This window comes from Dendrobates tinctorius, unplaced genomic scaffold, assembly GCF_039654945.1.
Source record: "Dendrobates tinctorius isolate UK_male_01 unplaced genomic scaffold, ASM3965494v1 ptg000250l, whole genome shotgun sequence".
NCBI lineage: Eukaryota > Metazoa > Chordata > Amphibia > Anura > Dendrobatidae > Dendrobates > Dendrobates tinctorius.
This window is the reverse complement of record NW_027361917.1, coordinates 34,529,763-34,549,063: the sequence shown is the minus strand read 5'-3', so window position 1 is coordinate 34,549,063 and position 19,301 is coordinate 34,529,763. Positions and strand designations below refer to the sequence as shown.

Here is a 19,301-nt window from a genome sequence, read left to right as displayed (position 1 = left end):
TCCTCCATAAGCGAAAGCTCGTCCACAGAGCGCAGTCGCCCGAGCACTCCATCCACAGCTGGCAGTGTTGCACACAAGGTGTCCCACTATCGAACAGCTAGTGGTAAGCGTCAGCAGGCTGTGTTAAAGATGATGTCTTTGGGCGACAACAGACACACCGCGGAGGTACTGGTCGACTACTTGCAGCGACAAACTGAGTCATGGCTGGGCAGTCTACATCTTGAGCCAGGCAAGGTAGTCAGTGATAACGGCCGTAATTTTGTGGCAGCCATAGCCCTTGCTAAACTCACACACATACCTTTCCTGGCTCACACTTTGAACCTGGTGGTGCAGTGCTTCCTTAATAATTATCCGGAGTTAACATCCCTTCTCCATAAGGTGCGAAGACTGTGCTCGCACATCCGTCGCTTGCCCGTACACTACAGTCGTATGCAGAAGCCTTCAGGGATTGCCTCACCTCCCCAAGCACCGCCTAATCATAGACGTTGCAACAAGGTGGAACTCCACCCTGCACATGGTTGAGAGGCTGTGTGAATAGAGGCAGGCTGTAATGCATTTGTGGGAGGATACACGGGCAGGCAGTTTGAGGGAAGACATGGAATTGTCGGGTGTGCAGACCTCTGAAAGGTCCTTCAGTGTTTTGAGGAATGCACACGGCTGGTAAGCGCAGATGACGCCAACATAAGCATGAGCATCTCACTTATGCGTCTGCTCATGCAAAGTTTGATGCACATTAAGGATCTGGCGTCTGCAGCGGAGGAGAAACAGGCGGAGGAGGAGGGAAGCCTTGCTGACAGTCAGCCATTGTCTGGTCAGGGAACTGTCCTGGATGAGGTGGAGGAAGAGGAGGAGGATGAGGGGGGATGATTATTTTGGGCAGGAGGATGCTTCTCAGGGGGCAAGAGAATATGTTGGCGTTCCAAGGTCAGGTACAGGGTTTGTGTGTGACTGTAGGGATGTGGATTTGCCAGAAAGTGCTCCTCCACCCAGCAGTGGCAGTGCATTATTGACACCTGGAACATTGGCCCACATGTGCGATTATGCCTTGCGGATCCTAAAAAGGGACCCCTGCATTGCCAAGATGATGAAGGATGATGACTACTGGCTGGTCAGCATCCTCGATCCACGCTACAAAGGCAAATTACACAACATCATGCCACAAGAGAACCTAGAGATAATATTGGCTAACAAACAAGCAACTCTGGTAAACCGTTTGTTTGAGGCTTTCCCAGCACACAGCAGCGGTGCTGGTTCTCCCACTAGCCGTAGTGGGCACAATGGAAGAGGTGTTCGTGGTGCACACAGCCAAAGTGGCGTTGGAGACAGGGGTTTCATGACCATGTTGTGGACTGATTTCTCAAGTACCGCTCACACGACTGCTAATACTGCATCGATTAAAAGTGACAGGAGACAGCAGTTGTCAACTATGGTTACAAACTACTTCTCCCATATCGATGTTCTCCCTCACAGGTCATTCCCCTTTGACTATTGGGCCTCTAAACTGGACACCTGGCCTGAATTGGCACAATATGCTTAAAGGAGCTCGCTTGCCCTGCTGCTAGTGTGTTATCTGAAAGAGTCTTCAGTGCTGCTGGATCAATCCTGACAGAAAAAAGGACCCATCTGTCGACCCAAAATGTTGATGAGCTAACCTTCATTAAAATGAACCATGCATACAGTAGGTTACAAAGGATTTTGTCCCACCTTCCACTGATGACACATAGGTTGCAAGAAAACTGCCTCGCTTTTGTCCTCCTCTTCCTCGGACTTGCCCAATTCTGCCATTTGCAGCTACTGAATGTCCAGCCTACACATCAACATATGCCATTTTTTAAACCTCCCTAACTGGGCTGCCCACTCCCCCAAGGGCTGGGGTCAACACCTGGCACACCCAGGCAAGTGCCGTTGCTCTGAACAGGTGGATGGGCCCACTGATGGCCGATGGCGCTGGCACAGGGCCCCTCATAGTACAATACAGTGTCTCCAATGGTGGGGGGCCCACTCGCCATCAGACACACCAGCGTACTATGAGAGGCCCTGTGCCAGTACCATCACCTACGAGTGTGCCCCCCTGCTTGGTCATGGCCACAGCACTTGCAAGTTGCAATACTTACCTCTCCCTGCTCCACTGCTGTGTAGTCTGGGCAGTTAAATCCTTCACAGGGACGGCCACTAGAAATTTGGTGTATTGATTGATGATGGTTAAGATGTAGCTATGGCCTGTCCTGCTGGCCTCTACCTTCAGATGATCAATGGCTACCATTTGTAATGGACGTCAACTTACAAGCAGATGCAGTGGTGCTTTATGATCACCTTTCACAGTTGTGATAGTCACAGACGTGTGACATTCCTGCCACCATTTTTCAATGTCTCCTCTCATGCCAATCCAATAGAATTGCCTAAGGCCTGTGGCTTCTGTCTTTTGCACTCCAAAATGACCAGACACATCATGATAGGCAGTGAGGACCATGTCTACATCTCTCCCTGTGATCACAGTTTGATGGAGACGAGTAACAGTGATGTGATCCACGCTACTGCGATAAAGCAATCCTTTCTTCACAAAGAACCGTTTTCGCTGTCTCCACAGACACAGTAATTGAGGGTCTGCATCGCCTCTGCAACATCTACCGGTAGGTTTTCCCTCGATGGGTAATTCCCAAATTTCTGCTAACCGTCGACTTTCCGTCTGTACTTGTATCCATGTAGTTTCCAGTAGCGGAGAGTCTGGACTGGCTTACTGAGATTGAAATATATATGAAGATTTAAAAGTACCACAACACTGTATACTGGTGTATGCTTCGAATACCTTTCCTTTTTCTACTTTTTAAATTCTGGTGTAATACATACCGAGCCTGTGAGTGTCTGTGTCTGACTCCGGAAGTATAGACGGAAATTTACAATTACCCCTAGACTGGATACACCTGGTATGTGCTGATACAGTACTTTTGTTCAAAAATTTTTATTACGGTATCATCCATAGTGAGTGAGCGTGTGTGGTTTACGCCTTCTATGTATACGGTGAATCGGAGATACCAATTTTTACTCTATACTCGATACAGCTTGTATCTTGTTATACAGTACCTTTGTTCGACATTTAGTATTACGGTAAAATCCATACTGAGTAAGCGTCTGAGAGTGACTACAGGACTATGTATATGGAGATTTCAATTGTACCCTATAATATATATACTTGCTATCTTGTTATCCAGTACTTTTTTTACAACATTTTTTATTATGGTCAAACCCAGACTGAGTGAGCGTCTGAGGGTGACTCCGGAAATATATACAGAGATTTCAAATTTGGCCAACACTGTATACAGCTGTACGCTTCTGATACAGTAACCTTTTTTGCTATTTAGATTCTGGTGTAATCCATAATAAGCCTGTGAACATCTGTCTGTTACTCCAGAAATATATTCGGAGATTTAAGATTACCCCAACACTGTATACAGCTGTACGCTTGTGTTACATTACCCATTTACAGCTTTTCATACTCTTGTGTAATCCATACTGGGCCTGAGAGCATTTGTGTCTGCCTCCTGTAATATATACGGAGATTCAGAATGTTTACACTATACTATATATACCTTGTATCTGGTGATACTATACCCTTTTTCAACTTTTTATTTTATTGTGTAATCCATACTGTGCCTGTGAGCGTCTGTGTATGACTCATGAAATATATACGGAGATTTACTGTTATCCCTAGACTGTATAGAGCTGTACGCTTCTGATACACTACCATATATCTGCTGGTATTTTGGGTCCATTTTCCAAAACATGAGGAAACATGGTGGAAGAGGACGTGGACGTGGGTGTGGGAGGCCACCTAGTACTGATGGTGGTGGTGGTGCATCTGCTGGTAGTGCCAAAAACACAATAGCAGCTAAGGCAGGAGGTGTTGAGCCTGCGTCATGGTCTAGCTCCAGAAAGCCTGTAAGGCTCCCTTTTCTGGGAGTAGGTAGACTGCTTTTAAAGCTGGAGCATCAGGAACTGGTTTTGGCTTACATTTCTGAAACAGCCTCCAGCTCTATCGCCTCCTCTTCTGAAGTTTCAAAAAATGCAAGCACTGAATTGTCAGTGCAGGCTTATCGTCAGGAGCAACCCCTTTCCTTGTGTCCTTCACCCACACCAAAAGTGAAGGATGCGGCAGCACACACTTCAGATTACTCCATGGAGCTCTTTTCACATACCATGCCTGGGTTCATTAAAAATGGGGCCCATCATATACTGGAGCATTCCAAATGGGGGACATCAGACACTGGATCAACATTTACGGGGCCCCTTTATACACTGGAGCATTAGAAATGGAGCCCATTATATATGAAGCATTATTAGGGCCCATCATACACTGGAGCATCATCCATGAAGCCCATCATATACTGGAGCATTCCAAATGGGGGACATCAGACACTGGAGCAGCATTTACGGGGACCATTATAGCACTGGAGCATTAGAAATGGAGCCCATTATATGTGGAGCATTATTAGGGTCCATCATACACTGGAGCATCATCCATGGGGCCCATCATATACTGGAGCATTCTGAATGGGGCAGATCAGACACTGGAGCAGCATCTATGGGACACATTATACACTGGAGCATTAGAAATTGGGCCCATTATATATGGAGCATTATTAGGGCCCATAAGACACTGGCCCTTGATATACTGGAGCATTCCAAATGGGGGACACCAGACACTGGAGCAGCATTTACGGGGCCCATTATACACTGGAGCATTAGAAATGGAGCCCATTATATATGGAGCATTATTAGGGCCCATCATACACTGGAGCATCATCCATGAGGCCCATCATATACTGGAGCATTCCAAATGGGGGACATCAGACACTGGAGCAGCATTTACGGGGCACATTATACACTGGAGCATTAGAAATGGGGCCCTTTATATATGGAGCATTATTTGGGCCCATAACACACTGGAGCATCGTCCATGGGGACCAACATATACTGGAGCATTCCAAATGGGGGACATCAGACACTGGAGCAGCATTTACTGGGCCCATTATACACTGGACCATTAGAAATGGAGCCCATTATATATGGAGCATTATTTGGGCCCATAACACACTGGAGCATCGTCCATGGGGACTATCATATACTGTAGCATTATGTGGAGCTCATCATATACTGTATGGAACATTATATGTGACCATGACCAATTATTCTGTATGGAGAAATATAAGGGGCTCATTATTCTGTATGGCGCACAATGTGGTGGCCATAATACTGTATGGAGTAATATACTGTCCTTTTTTGAGCTATTGTTCAATTTAAAATAGATCAGTCATGTCATGTAAGCAGTGAAGTATTTGTCATTGTACTATACCTATATTTTTGTGCCGTATCGGAGCATCCTGAGCTGTGGTATGTGTTAAAGGGGCGCACTGACATTCTTTGGCCCAGGGCACATGAAAACCTGGAGCCAGCCCTACCCGCCCACAACTTTAGCCAAATAACCCCCAGTTTTCAATGCGTAACTATTATTATGAAGTAAATTAAGGTTGACAAGCTTCAGTAATAAGAATTGATGTTTTTGGCATTGAAATGGGCACTGTAGGTGTGTTTCCTGTCCTCCACTCCCTGCCGACTTGGGTTTCGTGTTTCAGTCGGCCTCCGACTTTTCCCTATAGTCGGCCGATTTCGTTCGACCCGACTTTTGTGAAAGTCGGGTTTTATGAAACCTGACTCGACCCTAAAAAAGGCAAAGTCGCTCATCTCTACTCGTGAACCTTAGGACATTCATAATGTAGACCCCAATTCCCTATTGGCAGCTTGTTTAGACTGCACAGTTATCAGGAATCATCATTCCCTAGGAACACTCATTTCCAATAATAGTGCAGTGTCAATGAACCTTAAGACAATAATCAGCTTAGATTTTTGGAACACCAAAGAAAACAATCTTAAAGGGGTCTTGTCAAGTTATTAAATTGCTTCAGTTAATCAGACATCATGAAAATAAGCAAGTTTGCAATTGATTCGCTTTCTCTCTCTGCTGTTATTCTCCCACAGTAAGAGCTTTTATTTTACATAGTGTACAGCTGATTTTCATGTAGCTCGGCCACTAGAGCCTTCCCAAACCCTGCTAAATGTAGTAGTGATATTCCAGGAGAGAAGTTTACTCCTAACATCCCAAACCACCTCTCTCAAGCCCATTGATTTCAATATGGCAGTTAGCTGCTCACCTCCCCTCTCAGCTCCTGACATGCTGCTGTTATAAATCGTGCATAATCACCAGATGGCAGATTTGGCTTCTACTATAGCAGTTCTCCTAATCGCAGCTCTTGGTTCTTGCTGTCCTGAGCTGCGTGTTTGTTAAAATGCACTGTTATCCCTACATGTAAAAGAGTGATAACAGTGAAGACTCCATTACAAACCTCTGATAGCTGAATGTGTCACAACGGAACTTATGCTGAGCTTTATAGTTCTACTAATACTACAGCTCTGCTACTTACCAGAACTGTCACTTAAGGAACAGAGCCCACATTTCCAGAAACCTGGAAGTAAGGAGACTAAAAGGAGACTGCATAGTTCTTAGCTGCTTTTGGGATAACTTGAGAATACTCCCTTAAAATTTTTAATTTTAAAACCAATCAAATAATATAATTACTCTAGGGAACATAACTTCTGGAGAAACATTACCTGTCCTACATTTCTTGAGTGAAGTGCATGTAAACATTATATGTCTGTCTGTGTAAGGGAGGGACAGGACTGTAGTCGTGACCTGTATTCCAGTGGCAGCTGAGTCCAGTCCTTCCCCTACATGAACCAATACTATGCTCCTCGGCATACTTTTATCTCCAGAATCATCTTCACCCGGGTACTTCCCAGGCCATAATGATCCCTCTTCAAGGTGACCCCATCAATGGAGACAGAGTCCAAGACAACTTTAACACTTTCTTTACTTAGGATTTTGCATGCTACATCCACAGTTGGTACATCATAACCTTTGCTTGCTTCCTGATATTTCCCTTGCTTGTTGTCACTTCTGTGCAGTACACGCCCGGACCAGACCGTACTATAATGACTATAATCCTTCAAGGCCTGACTTCACTATCATGACATTTCCTTCAGCCTGTTTCACCCCAGACATCAATTCATCAATCACTATGCTTGGCGACCCCTGGTGAAGCATCCGGCCCATTTGTACTGATCTCAGCAAAGCTCCATCTCATTCAACTCTTTAGTCCAGCCAACTTCTGCCCTTAAAGCATTGGCCCAGGCGATAAGACGCCACATCTTCCTTTTCCTGTTCTGACCCACTGCTAAGACTTGTAGTGGCCGTGGGTAATGTGGGCTATAATGACTTAACGTTACGTGACTGCCAAGCTGTCCGGGCCTATAGCCCATGTGGACCCTTGGGCCTCATGGCCCCATCTGACTAAACCACTCTTCAGCACTAACCTTAACTCTCAGCAGCCCCTCCTATAATTAACCCTCTATGAACCTCCTATCAGGCCCCACTAGCATGCCCCCAACTAGTGGCCAACAACATAGCTACAACTCCCCGGTCTATGGGGGAACTATGTAGTAAGGGTGCCCTCCTCTAATGTCCCAAGAAGGATTACACTAACTTTCCCTGACTGTACATACACAAAACACATAGTGTGTATATATATATATATATATATATATATATATATATACAATATTATCATACAGGAACACAAGGCAATATATACAGTTTTCTATATAATGGTAGCACATTCAAGTGGCAATACCATCAGCAATGAGCGGTAGTACATAATTATAAATGTAGCAGTACCGCATGCAATAATCCTAAAAATACATCTGTAAACTGGAAGACAATCAGAGGGAAGGGAGGCATGAGCGACATCATATCCTACCCCCTTACACTCCTTCTTTCCTTGAACTTGGTCATCCTCTACCAAAGTATAATGCAAAAACCAACACTAATAAAAAAATGCACGAAAACCATCAGAAAACTGGAAGTCATTTGGCTTAATATTAGCTCTGTCCAATACGCACTGCAGTCCATGGTGCACAGGTAACACTCCAAGTTCCCAGTCTTTCAGGGTTGCAAGGATTGGCAGTCCTAGGAGAGATGCTCCCCCTTTCCTTAAGGGGAGTACAGATTTTCCAGAGGTCTCCAGTTGAAGAGACAGTCTCTGCCCTATGGGGATGCAGAACAGTCCCATAGTACATATGGTGCAACATGCACAACTTTTTTCAAACTAATTATTCTATTTTTTTTTACAACATTCAATGGCACACACCGTGTGTTGCTTCGTCAGATGTCCCAGCAGCCGAAGAGGATGTGAATGGTGCCACTACAGCACCGTCAGAATTCCGGGTACCAGCCGATGATGGGGCCTGTGCCGTTTCCGGGAAGTGATCCATGCCATCCTCATCATAGTGGGTTACTGCTACCATGTAATACCCATGTAGAAAATCTTCCTTAAAGAAGGAGACCCAGGTTCCCATGCTCAGCAGCCTCCCGAATTTAACGGACATCATGTTCACATAGACCTTGGCATCCGTCCCGTCTTCTCTAATAAAACCGTAGCCCCAGTCGGTATCAGTGTCGACCAACCGGCAGCTGGTGCGCCTTCCTGCCAGAGCGCCTCCACCCGGCTGTCGCAGCTCTCTCCAGACTTCCCACTCCCGTAGTTTCTTGTTGAGAATCACCCAGGTGGCCTGCTTGGGCATGGGAATGGGGCCCTCTGTGGCCGGTTGCGTATGGGTAGCCCCCAGAATCTCTGATGGCTGGGGTGAAGGAGTTGGTTCTCCCATTGGAACGCGGGGGCAGACAGTGGCTTCAGGAATGAAACTGTGCTGGAAGGGCCTCCCTTCTGGGGTGGATAACAAGGGTGCACTCACTCATTCCAGTGGTGTAGAAGCGGTTGCAGCTTCCAGGACACTATTTCCTCCCGCGGGAACACTCTCCCGTGTGGCAGTTGACTGGCGTACCGGTTCAGATGCAACTTCCGGTCGCGGTGCCTCTTGAGCAACTTTCAGCTCAGGTCCTCACTGACTTATCAGGGGGGGTTCCGCTGTGCCCGATCTTCGGGCCCGAAACTGCTCCGTTAGTTCCGCACCACCAGTATCCTGCCTCCGGAAGAATGGTGTCTCTGCCAGGTGAACGCTCCAGAGAGACATCATATCCTACCCCCTTACATCTGTAGCAAGGGTCTCAAAAAACAACATTGGTTAGCTGGATCTCAACAGAAAATATTTTGTAAGGTGTAGTTTGTAGTTTTAAATATCCTACCACTATATCATTATCCCAAAAACTCATTTTAATTAGCAGCTTCACCCATGGTAGTTGGTTGGGAATATTTGAAATGATTTTGTGATCTTAAAACTTGTAATTGTTAAAAAAAGATTATAAAGAGAGAAATAAATGTAGAATGGGATCTCTTTATTTAAAGTAAAAAAAAAGTTTATGTTCAAAACACATACATATTAGTCCAATCCAAGAAAAAACAGATGGTGCTTTATTTCATCATTGAGAGCTGTAGAAGCGCAACCCCAGCACGAAATGGCCATCGTCTCCTGCACTCCTGCTCCCGTTCTCCCGACAGTTATGTTTTAATGATGAAATAAAGCATTGGATTTCACCGGTAAGTGACATCTGTTTTTTCTTGGAATAGACTGACATCTGCATTTTTCTGAAAGGGCACCGGGTGTTTTTTTCTGGTTAGCAGCTTATAAGGTGTGAGCGAATGTCACACTGCAAGCACTAGCATAGAGGGTCAGGTGGCAATGCGGCTTGCATTTTTTTTTTACGTGGAACATACATATTAGTGAGACTGAATGTTATGGAAATATCATACAACTTTTTGTTTGTTAATATATTTATTGTTATTCTCATCTTTCTATCTTGTTCCTTTAGAGATGGTTTAATCAGTAAAGAAGAAATGATGGCCTATTTTTTGAGAGCAAAATCTCAGTTTCATTGTAAAATGGGACCAGGGTTTATTCACAACTTCCAAGAGATGAACTACCTGAAACCCACCTTCTGCGAGCACTGTGCAGGATTTGTACGTTGATTTTCTTGTTCTGTAAATATGTCTTATATCAGGCATCACATTGTGTTAGATTCTAAGATGAAGCAACAGCAATAATGCAAACATAATTATTTTAGTAATAGTTAAAGCTACATTCACATCACCTTTGGCCACTGCTTTAAGAGTAAGCATCGGCAAATGTCAGAATATCTGGACCTAGACGGCAGCTATGGGGCAGATATGTGACATTAAGGCTAGGTGTAGACAACCATGTATTCTTTCATCTGTGAGTATCGGTTCAATTATGCAAATCAGACTCTGATCACTCATATGCTTTATTATTTGTATAACCTATGGAATCACAATGAAATGCATTTTTCTTTGACTGGGTTCACGTGACAGTATTTTCTCTCACCCAAGAGAATCGGGCCGATTATGATAATCACACCCTGGTCAGTGATCAGAGTGTGATCAGAGTGTGATAAGATTCTCTCAGATAAGGAGAAGGTAGAGAAAAACATTTCTCCATCTTCTCCATTCTGTCATTCCGTGGACATCATGTAAAACAAAACACCGTGAGCACATCTAGAGGATGGTGCTGAAGTTAGGTTCCCAAACTATATAGATAATAGGTATATACTTAGCACTCAACTTAAGTGTAATCAAAGGAGATTTATTGTAGTATGAAGGTAAAACGTTTCGGTCAATTGATGACCTTCTTCAGTTACGTGTTTATGATAGATTTCTTGCAATGGGATGTGAACCTATTGAGTAGCTCCGTGTGCTCAGTATAGGGACAGACTGTCTTCAGACTGGGCTGGTAAGCTTAGTATGGTGTGGAGCAGGGGCAAACGTTCCTACAGACACAGGATCCACTGCAAGTCTGCAGACTGAGCACACGGAGCTACTCAATAGGTTCACATCCTTTTGCAAGAAATCTATTATAAATACGTAAGTGAAGAAGGTCATCAATTGACCGAAATGTTTTACCTTCATACTGCAATAAATCTCCCTTGATTACACTTAAGTTGAGTGCTATGTTTATACCTATTGTTCCGTGGAAATCAGACTGCACTCAGATGTCATCCGTGTAAAGTCCAATGGTTTTCATGGACTCATTGACTTGCATGATCAAGTATCGCATCAAACTTGGACACATCATGAGCCAGTCCAAGGAAAAAGTGTGACATGTGCACGGCCACACATACTAACAAAGGTCTCATTGTGATCCGATGTTTTGACATATTTCACTCGGAACTCGGAACCGAAAATACATTCATGTGCACGAGCCCTAAAAGAGAAACGAAACATTCCCAGGTAAAGCTTTTCCCATTATGTTCATGTCTCCTGACATTATAGGGACAGTTCCATTGAGGGTCAGCCTATCCTATCTACTTCAAAGTCAGAACATCGCCTTGCTTCATAACACTGACCAGACTCGAGGCAGAGATAGTCTATGGAGGGATAATAGTTTAATGCACAATTTCATTACAGCGTGGTAAGCTGAGCTTGGTGCTGGTATCAGAGCCTTCGATTGACAGCACTGTCCTGCAATATACGCAGCTCACAAATAAATCTTTATGTGATCCACTGAGCATAGCGCCGATATCAGATGTGATCACTGACTAACATTGTGATCGGCAGCACATTATCATCTTCACAAGTGATATTAGCAGCTAATATAACTTTTATGCACGGATTGGCAAGTTGCTGGTGTCAATTTTCATCAATAATTAAATAAATTGTGCGTGACACACACAAAATTCATCTATCTCTTAGTGCAATCTCTTAAAATGTCCACACATACATTTAATACAAGGTCATTTAATACAAAGGTTATATTTTATATACATTCTATACTTCATTTTTTCCCTCCCTTCCCTTTGAACCTACCATTGTTCAGGGTCACCTGCATATCTTTAGACATTGCTGATGGAGACATGGTCATTTTACTTTGAAAATTGCTTATAAACTGTTATTAATATGTCTGAACATAGCAAAAACTAGTGTGATGTATAATGTTCAGAATAATAAACTTTATTATACAGACACGTACCTGATATAATTGCTAAAGCACAGGCAGTGCATACACTGAAGTGTTGGAACCCGGTCATGACAAAATCACTTACCAACCTCATGTGGGACCTATCTCCTCCATACAAACACTCTCTATTGGGAAGGCAGAGGATAGGATCCTTTTTAGGTGAATATATGATTTTTTTATATTTTAATTCAAACTTCTGGGGGCATCATAAGCAATGGGGGACCCTGAAACAGTGGGGTTCTCATACATTATAGGGACTAGTGTGGAGGACCTTATAAAGTGTGGGACTCATTATACAGTGTAGGAGCTAATGTGAGGGCCATTATACAGTTTGGGGACTAATGTGAGGCTCATTATACAGTATAAGAGCTAATGTGAGGCCTCTTGTACAGTGTGGAAGCTAGTGCGGAGGCCATTATAGAGTTTGGGGGCTAGTGAAGAGACTACTGTGAAGGCCATTATACAGTGTGGGGGCCATTATAATGTGGGGGGCTATACAGTGTGAGAGCTTCTGCGGAGGACATTACAATGTGTTTTGTGGGAGCAGTTGGGACACAATACTATGTATAGAGGAGATATGGAGGTATCATACTGTGTATAGAGGAGCTGTACAATGGGGGACTCTGTGGACATTATTAAATGTTAAGTGGGCATTTAAGAAGCATTATTGTTATAGGGACACTCAAAGCATTAAAACTTTTAGATAAAAATTATATACCAAATAGTACTATGGGAAGACTACACAAGGGAGGATTTTTTTTATATATACAGTGGGGAAAATAAGCATTTAATACACTGCCGATTTAGCAAGTTTTCCCACCTACAAAGTATGGAGAGGTCTGTAATTTTTATTGTAGGTACACTTTAGCTGTGTGAGACAGAATCATAAAAAAATCCAGAAAATCACACTGTATGATTTTTACATAATTTGCATTTTAGTGCATGAAATAAATATTTGATCACCTAGAAACAAGCAAGAATTCTGGCTCTCACAGACCTATTAGTTTTTCTTTAGGAAGCCCTCCATCTCTGCACTCACTCTGTATTAATTGCACCTGTTTGAACGTGTTACCTGTATAAAAGACACCTGTCCACACAATCAGTCACACTCTAAACTCTCCATTATTGTCAAGGTTTGGAGCTGTGGACACCAGGGACAAAATTGTAGACCTGCACAAGGCTGGGATGGGCTACAGGACGATAGGCAAGCTGCTTGTTGAGAAGGAAACAACTGATGGTGCAGTTATTAGAAAATGGAAGAAACACAAGATGACTGTCAATCTTCCTCGGTCTGGAGCTCCATTCAAAATATTGCCTCATAGGGTAAGGATGATTCTTAGAAAGGTCAGGAATCAGCCCAGAATTACATGGGAAAACCTGATCAATGACCTTAAGAGAGCTGGGACCACAGTCTTAAGCATTACCGTTAGCAACACACTACTCCATCATGGATTAAAAAATCCAGAGGAAGCATGGGAGAAGGACATGTGGTCAGATGAGAAAAAAATAGAACTTCTTCATATCAACTCCACTCACCGTATCTGGAGGAAGAATAAGGATGAGTACAATGCCAAGGACACCATCCCAACCGTGAAGCATAGTTGAGAAAATATCATACTTTGGGGCGCCTTTTCTGCAAAGGGGACAAGACGACAGCATCGTATTGAAGGAAGGATGGATAGGGTCATGTATTGCAAAATTTTGGCCAACAACCTCCTTTCTTCAGTAAAAGCATTCAAGATAGATCATGGCTTGTTCTTCCAGCATGACAATGACATGAAACACACAGTCAGGGCAACTAAGGAGTGGCTCCATAAGAAGCATTTCAAGATCCTGGAGTGGCCTAGCCAGTCTCCAGATCTGAACCCAATAGAAAATATTTAGAAGGAGCTGAAACGCAATGTTGCCCAACGACAGCACCAAAACCTTAAAGATCTGGAGAAGAACTGTATGGAAGAGTGTGTATAAACTTGGTCAAGAACTGCAGGAAACGTTTGACCTCTGTAATTGCAAACAAAAGTTTTTGTACCAAATATTAAGTTCTGTTTTTCTATTGTATCAAATACTTATATCATGTAAAAATCATACAGTATTATTTTCTGGATTTTTTTAGATTCTTTCACAGCTGAAGTGCCCCTACGATAAAAATTACAGACCTGTCCATTCTTTGTAGGAGGCAAAATCGGCAGTGTATCAAATACTGTACACTTATGAATATTTTCCACATCATATTCCACTATAATAGAATTTGCATAGACATATGCAATGCATGTACTGATGGGGGAACCTCTAGTATATGTTCACGGACTGAACAATTAGCGCAGTAATTGTGTTCACCATATACTAACTGTTGGAAAAAGCTGGATTGCACTAAACTCATTGTTAATCCTCATAGATAATTTAATCTACTATATTATTAAAAGTATAAATCTTGCAAGACCTCACGTAGTCATTGTCCAAACACAAGTATAGTAAAAAGTTGTTACAAATTTTATTAAAGAACAAATTACAAGGCATAATACATATAACAAACAGCTAAGGAGACAAAGCACGAAGAAGGCTCATGTGTGAAGGACAACAAATGTTAGTTATGTTGCAGGAAAGGAACAGGAGAAAAGGCTGAGCAAGCACAACCTCAAAGGACCAGAATATTATCATGCTCAAAGTGCATAGTGACTGTAAGGTACAGTATAAAAATACAATTGGAAGGTCCCTGTCACAATCCATGTTTGGATCTGTGGCAGATCTGGGCTCACATATAACCGTTTTTTCCTTCAAGCCTCTGGCTTAATGTTAGTTTTTGCCCCCGGTGGCCGCTGGGGTTATTACAACCTTGTTGGCTACTAATGGGTTTTGCCCCTGGTGGCCGCTGGGGTTATTACAACCTAGTTGCTGCTAATAGGTTTTGCCTCCGGTGGCCGCTGAGGTTGCTACACGTTAAATTAGTCAGCAGGTGTTAACCCTCCTCTCCTTCCTATAAAAGGGTGTCAGGTCCTCTGGATCACTGTTGGTGATACTGGTCATTTCCTAACCAACCTTGGAGGAGAGAGGAGCTATTTGGAGCAGTGCTTTGCAGCTCATCCAGAGCTTTGGTATTTCATCTGTTCAGTTGGAAGCTGTATCCGGGTGCCGTACTCTGTTGCCTCAGGAGAGCTGGCCAAGCACGCCGTGTCCGAGGGCACCAAGGCCGTCACCAAGTACACCAGCGCCAAGTGATCTGCTCTGTGCTCTGCACCCACAGGTGATACGCATCCTGAAGGGACTTAAGGTCAAAAAGGCACCTGGCCCTGATGGTGTATCTCCAATGTGTCTGAAAGTATGTGCTACCCAGCTTCCCCCTATACTGACAAATATATACAATGTGTCACTGAAAGAGTGCGTTGTACCTCAGTGTTGGAAAAATTCCACAATTATCCCTGTCCCCAAGAAAGTGGGATCCTCTGAGTTGAACGACTATAGACCAGTAGCACTCACATCTGTAGCTATGAAAGTCTTCGAAAGAATTATGATGTCCCACCTGAAAAAATTCACGCAGAAGCTATGGGACCCGCTTCAGTTTGCCTATAAGGAGAATCGTTCGGCAAACGACACTGTCAATCTGGCACTGAAGTACATTTTGGATCATACAGATGAACGGCACTCATATGTCCGGATTCTTTTCATGGACTTTAGCTCAGCGTTCAATACCATTGATCCGAATTTACTTCATAAGAAAATGGTAGCTCTTGGAGTCCCTCTCAACTTATGCTTGTGGATTTATAACTTCCTGACAGCCAGGATACAGAGTGTAAAAGTTGGACCATTCACTTCGGACACCTTGGTCACAAACATCAGGGCACCTCAGGGGTGTGTTTTGTCCCCGTTACTGTTTTCTCTCTATACGAATGATTGCATCTCTTCAGCAGACTCAGTAAAAATCTTGAAATTTGCCGATGATATGACACTGATTGGTCTCATCAGGGGAAATGCTGAAGACTTGTATCGGAGTGAGGTGGAAAGAATATGTGACTGGTGTAAAGCCAATAATCTTGTACTCAACACTAAAAAAACTGCTGAGATGGTTGTGGATTTTAGGAAAGATCAACATGAGATACTTCCAATCTACATCCATGACGAAGTGGTTCTTAGGGTCACAGAGACCAAATTCCTTGGTGTCATCATCTCTCATGATCTTAAATGGGGGAAAAACGTGGATGCTGTTATAAGAAAAGCACAACAGAGGATGTTCTTCCTGCGTCAGTTGAAAAGATATGGTTTGTCTAAGAATCTGCTGATCTTATTCTTTAATGCTGTCATCAGATCTGTGATTTGTTCCTCTCTGATAGTCTGGTATGGGGGAGCCACTGCGCATGACAAACTCCGCTTACAAAGGACTTTCAGAACAGCAGAGAGAATTATAGGCTCCCCCCTGCCTAAAATCCAGGATCTTTATGATAAGAGTATTCGATCCCACGCATTGAAAATTTCATCCGATCCCTCTCACCCGGGACACTCCTCATTCCAACTACTCCCTTCAGGACGTCGCTTCAGAGTCCCCAAATGCAGCACCAACCGCCATATGAACAGCTTCTATCCACTCTCTGTTCAACAATTAAATCGTCATGTGTAGACTATATACTGTATCTGTCTTGTTAGATGTTACTTGTTGTATCTGTTGTTATATATTATGTTGCCTCTTTGCCACAAAGAATTCCTTGTATATATGTAATATGTACTTGGCGATAATAAATTTGATTGATTGATTGATTGATTGAGCATTGGCAACAGAAAAAGCTAAGTTGTTTGTTTTCCCTGTTCATTATCTTTTCAAATCAAATTAACCTCAGTAAGGTCAAACAACTTCACTTGTATAAACCAGGGACCCTTACAACAATTTATGGATATAGATATGCATAAAAACTAAACCTTTAATGAAGCCTAAATAGTAGACAATATACCCACACAATTACAATCAACCGTGTCACCTATTGTACCCTACTATGGGGTCCTGATATCAAAGCTGCCTAACAACGGAGGTTGGCACCCTAAACACAATCAAGATTGGCGCCCCCGTTCCACGGTGGCTGTACCCTAAAACTCCTAGATGGCCCTGAATATGTGCCATAAATGGTCAATCAATTATTCAGAAAAGGAGTGTACAGGGGTTGCCAAGTAGGTAGCTGAGTAGGCAACAATAGAAAAAGTGCAAAGAAGACAAGACAAAAAGTGACAAGTGCATTCAGAGTATCTCACTATCTGTCCCCTATATCTGAATACCTTCCTGATAGCAGAGGTTGGCACCCTACTGGTCAGCGGAATAGCGCCCCCCGCTCCACGACGGCTTACCCTGGGAATACCCTGATATAACCTTAGATACAACATCGGGTAGCAAAACCATACATATGGAAGGACAAGTGATCCTTATAACATCAATATAAAAAACATTGTTGATAACAAATAGAGGGATACTCGGAGTTTTGATGCAAGATAGGCAAAAACCTCAATCCGTTTCTCCCAACAGGATCATCAGGAGGTAGATAGATAGATGCTGTGATATCAGTATATTCTGAAGTTTCCACTGAAATAACATAAATCGCCGATCCACACATATGCAAGCACTTATTTTGCAAATTCCACGCAGGCGCAGTGAATCATTCTGCTGACCGTGTATGGAGCATACCACATCTCCTGGGCAGGGAAGGAATCAAAAGACAATAATAACATACTTAGAGCATGGCTGAATGGATCATGACCTTCAATGCCGTTTGCTGTCTCAATGATATGGAGAGAGCAAAGAGATTATGTAACAGATTGCAACTTCTGCCTTACAAATGTAACAGGATATTCAGTAAAGAACAAGAAATCAAAAGAATATCCTAATCTTTCTTCAGCCATACGACCAGTTCCACACAGTGAAAGTCTTTGTGTTCCAAAGCCGCCCAAAGTATGGGCAATGGAGGACAATGAGATGAACTAACAATGTCAGTGGAAAATGAAACCGCTGCAGACCCAGACTTTGAGCCTTCTACATCTAATCCACATCTGTTCAGTCAAGCTGATCTGAGTGACTTGGTAAAAGATTTGAAATTGTCAAAGAGGCAGGCAAAATTATTTGGATCAAGGCTACAAGAACAGAATCTCTTATTACCAGGTACAAGAGTTTCTGTTTTTCGGAGTCGTCAAGAAGACCTTAATCAATTTTTCAACCATGTCGACAGTTTAAACTTTTGCAATGACATTTTGGGGTTGTTTGGTGCTCTTGAATGCGAACATGACCTGAAGAAATGGTGACTGTTCATTGGCTTGTCAATTTTAAGTCTGAAGGCTGTTTTACTACACAACGGAAATATCTATCCTTCTATACCTATTGGACATGCCATAGACATGCCATACACATGAAAAAAACATATGAGAATATGGAGTTACTGTGACCCACATTAATTATAGAAATTATAACTGGAACATATGTGGTGATCTAAAAGTTGTTGCACTTCTTCTTGGACTGCACCTTGGATATACCAAATATTGTTGTTTTATTTGTGAGTGGAACAGATGTGCACGAGAAATGCGCTATTTCAGAAAGGACTGGCCACTCCGTGAAAACCTGGTTGCTGGACAGAAGAATGTTAAACATAATCCTCTCGTTGATCCAGCAAAGATATTTCTCCCTTGTTTGCATATTAAACTTGGACATATGAAGAATTTTGTCAAAGCAATGAACAAAGAATCGGGAGCCTTTTCTGACTTGCGACAGAAATTTCCAAGAATAAGTGATGCAAAGATTAAAGAAGGTATTTTTATTGACCCACAGATCAGAGATATGACTGACAGTAGCTTTGATGGTCTTTTGCAAGGTGCTGAACAAGTGGCATGGAGAGGCCTTAAAGATGTGACCTTCAACTTCCTTGGCAACAGCGAACTTTGGACAACTTGTGGACAACATGCTCACAGCATATCATTTGATGAAATGCAATATGCACTAAAAATGCATTTTCTACATTCTCACTTGGACTTTTTTCCATCTTGGTGCCGTTAGCGTTGAACACGGTGAAAGATTTCACCAAGACATTGCGCTGATGGAGAAAAGGTACCAGGGAAAGTGGAGTATGTCAATGCTGGCTGACTATTGCTGGAATCTTATTCGAGAAACATATGACATGGATTATAAACAAAAGTCGTCTGCAAAACACTTTTGAACTATTGCTTTTGCTACTGACATCGATGCACGTGTATGTAGTGTCTCGGACGTCATAATTTAGACTATAAACTGTTGTTTCTTAAAAACC

The 19,301-nt window shown here is 42.9% G+C and overlaps 1 protein-coding gene across 2 annotated transcripts in view; it reads left to right on the top strand.

The window, feature by feature from the left end:
* The window catches only part of RASGRP3 (RAS guanyl releasing protein 3), a 301,226-nt gene that overhangs the window by 242,919 nt on the left and 39,006 nt on the right, over positions 1-19,301 (top strand). For both annotated transcript variants that reach the window (XM_073557604.1, XM_073557603.1), the window contains one exon: positions 9,878-10,025. In XM_073557604.1, coding sequence (XP_073413705.1) covers positions 9,878-10,025 — 148 coding nt within the window. The remainder of the gene's footprint in view (positions 1-9,877; positions 10,026-19,301) is intronic.